We start from the raw sequence: 5,133 nt of genomic DNA, 5'->3' as shown, positions 1-5,133 counted from the left end.
CCACCCAGATCGGTCAAAACTGAATCTACTACATAATAGGTGAACTATGTTGAGTGTGACAAGTTGACAAATGAACATTGACATGAATCCGATCGACTTTTTTCATTTGTCAACTTGTCACTTCCAACATAGTTTACCCATTTTTGGGTAGGTTCAGTTTTGACCAATCTGGATGTATTATCCCCAAATTTGGGTAGTTTTGAAATAGCGTGTAGCAGCCCTAATATTTTTTTTCTTCTTATCGAAAAATGTCTCCAACATTGTTTAAGACCCAACGGCGCCGGTGGTGTAGTGGTAAGCGTGATTACCTCTCACCCCAGCAGGCCTGGGTTCAATCCCAGTCGGCGCCGCGGGGATGTTCTGAGGCATAACATCTCTGATCACGCCTTCCTTCGGATGGGAAGTAAAGCCGTTGGTCCCCGGTTCATGAGTTGATGGGTCGATAGGTAGGGTCCAGGTGTGGGAGCTGCCTTCCTGGCACGTCGGTAGCATTGGTGCTCAGCACGGAAAACAAGATCGACGGAAAAAACAAACCAAAGGAAAAAAAATTGTTTGAGACTCGATTGCTCCAATGCATGCAGGAATTATCCTAGATTATCCTCAAAAATATTCTCGAATATGAAGAAAATAAATAAAAAAATCCCTCAGTCTATGAGTGACCAATTCTGCCGGCTGAAAGTCTCTTTAATAAAGCAATCTAATCTATGAGTGACCTGCGTTTTTTTTTTCCGAATTTGAGAAAACGGAACTCAACGGTCGAGAGGATATTTTTGTTGGAGTTCCTTGTTTCTCTGGGTTTCTTTCTTTCTTTCCAAAGCAATAAATTCAAGAAGCAATTTTACAGTTACGGTAAAGATATATTTCAAACTTTGAAAGAAATATGAATGACACCCTACTGCAAATATTAAACCGCTGCTAATAAGAAATCATTTGACCTACGTGTAAAGCCGCACGGTATTATCCGCTCCGGACGAAAACAGCCACGGTTGGGTCGGATGAAACACAACGTCGAACGCACCGAAATCATTCGTCCGCTCGTGATTTTCCAGCCGCCTTAACGGGACAATCAACGGATTCTGCAGCAAGTCACTGGTGTGGAAAGGAAAAATGTCATTATTTGATGTTTAAATGTGGGTTCCACTAGAACACATACTTGTAAACCATTCCGTGGGAGACAATCACGCTGCGATCGTCACTGGCCGATGCAAACAGAGGATAGCGCAGGTGGAAGGCTACGTTTCTAATGGCTGAGTAGTGCAATTTTAGTTGTTGGTAGGGACGAGTGGACAAATCCAAATCGAACCACATCATTTTCTTTTCGTAGGTTGCCACTAGAAGGTTATCACCCTTCGGATGAATTGCCATGCTGGAAATCCATTTGCAGCTGGGAAACAGCTTTTTCAGAAGTTCCTGCTTAACCAAATCGTACACTCGAACGTGTCGTTGAGTCTGCAACAATTGGAATCAGTATTAGGAAAATGATAGGCAATTTTTGTTTGTTTGAAATACTTACGGCAACGAAAAGGCAAGGTTTCACCGGGTGGAACAGCACGCATTGAATCAATCCCTTACTCTTCGAGAACGGGAACTGTGATCTACGCTTGGACAGCTGATGGATCAACACCGAACGATTGGCAGCTTCGGGCATCACGGTAGCAAAGTAATCTCCTCGTGCGTGCCATGTAACTTGTTTGATTTCCTTAAAGTGGTTAATCACAATTCGAACACCAGATTTTTGCTCTTCTTCCGTGAAATCTACCCACTGAACTGCGGTGGTGATTCGGTCGTTGTCCACCGTTTCGGATTTGGGTGCTTCCGCGAGTAGATCGTCCGTCTTCTTCACGATCAAACTGTCACCGACTTGGGGATTGATGAGCAGAACACGCTTTCCACTAGCCACCGCAATGAGAGATATTTTGCTGTTCGGACACCAACCTACCGAGCGCACCACATCGCCAGTCGGGATAGTTTTAATGCAACGGGCCGTCGAAACTTCCCAAACTAAAATGAAAGCAAACATAAAAATTTAAGCAACCTTAAATAAATAGCTAAGAACTCACTTTTAACAGTTTGATCATCAGAGCCCGTAACCAGGTACTCTCCTTTCGGCTCAATACTAATCGAACGAATCATGTCGGTGTGTCCCTTGAAGATCAAATTCTGCAAGGTCGGGAACGGCTGTAGATCCTTCGGTGAGGGCAGCTTTGGAATAAGATATTCCGGTCCTACGGTGACCCTGGTTCGTTTACCGCGGGGACACAAATAAAGATCCAGACAACGAAGGAATCGCTCGCGAATATATTTGTCGTAGTAGGGCACCTCTCGAAGTGAATTGAACTTTTGAGGAATGTAGTGAAGCTTCCTCTTCCATGGTTCCTCCTCGTGACTGTTCCATTCTGCCAATTCTCTCTCGTTAAACAAATACTCCGGAGGAGGATTGTACGATTCAGCATGACCGGGAAGTGGACGCTTCGGAGCAACCACGTGATCGTGAATACGACGCATTTCCTCTTTTGCGTGATCGCTCTCCCAGATCATGTAGAACTTGGGTCCTCGATTCTGAGCGGCCAACTTCTCTGTTTCGGCACGAGTCTTTGCCCAACCCATCTTGAGAGCATGTACCAGGCGACCAATCTTGTGCTTCTCCGACTTGCTAGGCAAAAACGACCGCTTGTGATCAGGAATGTTGCGGATTGGCATCTTTTCCACTTCCGAAGAAAACCACTCGATCCATGGCTAAAAAAAAACAACGAAAATGAGTTGAATAAAAACATAACACTAAACCACGATTAATACCTCATAGTCCTCGTACTGTTCATCCGGATTCCTTCCGGACATAATTCTCTTAATCAACCCAATGTCCTCGTCCGTCAAGACCACATTCTGACCCGTTTGGGGATCCTTAACCGTACGCCAAAAGTTGGGGTCTTCCATCTTCTTAAGGAAGTCATCGATGGCATCCGATTTCGGCGGTTTGATCAACCTATTTCCGTCCCAATCGTAGCCAATATGCTTATACTCATCGTACCAATGCATGGGAATATTTCCGACAGTATTTCTTATGTCTTCTTCATCCGAAGTGTCCCCAGCTGCGTATTCATCTTGGTTCTTTCCACCCTTGAATCGCGATTTAGCTTCCGGAGGGAAAATACCGACACCCTTAGTCTTAGTGGGAACTATTCCCAAGGCAGCGTCAATTTCCCCAAGTTTATCATCTTCTTTCTGAGCTGCTTCCAAAAGTTCCCGAGTTTCCTCATCGTCATCTTCGTCCTCCTCATCTACCTCACCACTAACAGAAAGTTTTTCTTTAGTGGTCTTTTTCCTTCCACCAACCACATCCTTAATCGCTTTTGGTTGATCCGGTTCTTGTAGATCTTCCTCAAATTCCAATTCATCATCATCGCTATCTTCCTCTTCGGGCTCGGGGGAACTATCACTGTTCACATCATCCGCAGAGTCTACCTCCTCTTCGTCCGCGTCTTGATCTTCTTCCTCCTCCTCCTCCTCCTCCTCCTCTTGACCAGATTGATCTTCGAAGTCAGAATCTGCACTTTCAAATGTCTGAACTTCTTCGTCATCGGATTCCTCGATCTCACCTTCGGAATCCGTGCTGTCATCGTCGTTCTGGTTGTCGATGTTTGCTAGCAAGTTTCCCTAGACAATTATACAATTTTCCATTAAAACGAGCACTGACCAAAACTTATTTAGAAAACCCACCTCATCTGATTCATAATAATCGCTGGCACTTTCATCCTCGGCAATGTCCGCGGTCTTAGAATGCTGCTTTTTACCGAATTTATCTATCTTTTTCACTTCAACCGAAGTGAGGACCTTGCGCTTGGTAGCTTTCTGCTTATTTGCTACCATTTTTCACTATTTGTACGGCAAATATTCAACAATTAAAAAATGGAACACCAACGATCCAAACTGCACGTGTACGGCGCAACCAACAAACGAACCATGCGTGTTTTGATGTTTTGTTTATGAATTACGAACGCGAGCAAACTGTCAAATCAGATAGTGTCAAAATAGATTCCCGGTGCTGAAAATGAAGCGTTATCTATATGGCGTTAGGCACGGAAACATAAATATACTCATCGATGATTAATGTTTAACCATTTTAAGTGACTATCTTTTTTCTACTGTCGTACCATTTCAAGCACTCTTGAGAAACCCCGCTCATACTCATTATAATTAGATTATAGAGGAAATGGCTCTAATATTGGCCTATGGATCTAAGATTGGGCCCATCGCTAAAAGTTTACTATTTATCAATTTTATCAAGATGAACGCGTCATTATGATGGTACTAATGGATATTTTTGGTCGCTATTGAAAATTTAGTCGATTGCTGAATTTATGTATGGGCCCAAATTAGATACATGTAGGCCAACATTACCTACATTTCCCCTATATACTCAAAAGATTTTCAAATCTAAAATGATTAAAAGTTACGCTAAATCACAATAACTCGTCTAACCGACGCATAACTTGATTTAAAGAGAGAGAATACACAACAATCATATGAAACTAACGATTTTAAATTGGCTCACTACTTGACTAGCCCTTGGTCCCAAGCAAACGATTAACGTACCCCATTCTAGTCGAAATTCTACCACTACACAATGTTTGTTTTGATTCGCTATGAAAGTTTGACAGATAAAATGAGGAGTTAGCCGATTTTCCTATGTTTCGAGGGGTGAATCGATTAGCTTGGGACCGAAAAGAGTACCAGAGCTGAACAAAAAAGTTGAGCACGTTATTTCAGGACCTTCTATTCTTACTCACCAAATTTAAATCGCTGGAATTTAGCAAAAATTAGCTGATTTTGGACTTGATGAAAGATCAGCAAACTATTGCTGCTGAAACTTCCAGCAATTCGATTTCTGACAAAATTACAAAATTTGAATGAATCTTCAGTAAACATTTTATTTTTTGCTGCAGTAGAAGATTAATTTGCAGCGATTAACTGAGTTTCCAGTAAATTTCTGGAAAATATTACTTAAACAACAGCTGTTTTTACTGATAGCACGTTTTAATTGTATTTTACTAATTGATTTATTTCTTTTCTTCAATATACAACACTATAAAACACTTCGATAAATACAATTAAAGCACTATACACTTGAAGGCA

At 42.1% G+C, this 5,133-nt stretch overlaps 1 protein-coding gene across 1 annotated transcript; it reads right to left on the bottom strand.

Annotated features, from left to right (window-relative positions):
* Positions 1-836: 836 nt before the first annotated feature.
* LOC135708800 (ribosome biogenesis protein BOP1 homolog) lies at positions 837-3,934 on the bottom strand. Its single transcript, XM_065230956.1, has 6 exons — positions 3,718-3,934; positions 2,797-3,654; positions 2,061-2,736; positions 1,514-2,001; positions 1,154-1,449; positions 837-1,089 (listed from the first exon to the last, which is right to left on the bottom strand). Exons 1-6 carry the CDS (start codon positions 3,865-3,867, stop codon positions 936-938), a joined length of 2,622 nt encoding a protein of 873 aa, XP_065087028.1. The 5' UTR covers positions 3,868-3,934; the 3' UTR covers positions 837-935.
* Positions 3,935-5,133: the final 1,199 nt, after the last annotated feature.

Source organism: Ochlerotatus camptorhynchus, unplaced genomic scaffold, assembly GCF_037179485.1.
Source record: "Ochlerotatus camptorhynchus isolate MF236.1 unplaced genomic scaffold, CSIRO-AGI_Acam_v1.1 ptg000033l, whole genome shotgun sequence".
Classification (NCBI taxonomy): domain Eukaryota; kingdom Metazoa; phylum Arthropoda; class Insecta; order Diptera; family Culicidae; genus Ochlerotatus; species Ochlerotatus camptorhynchus.
This window is presented reverse-complemented; position numbering and strand designations above follow the sequence as displayed.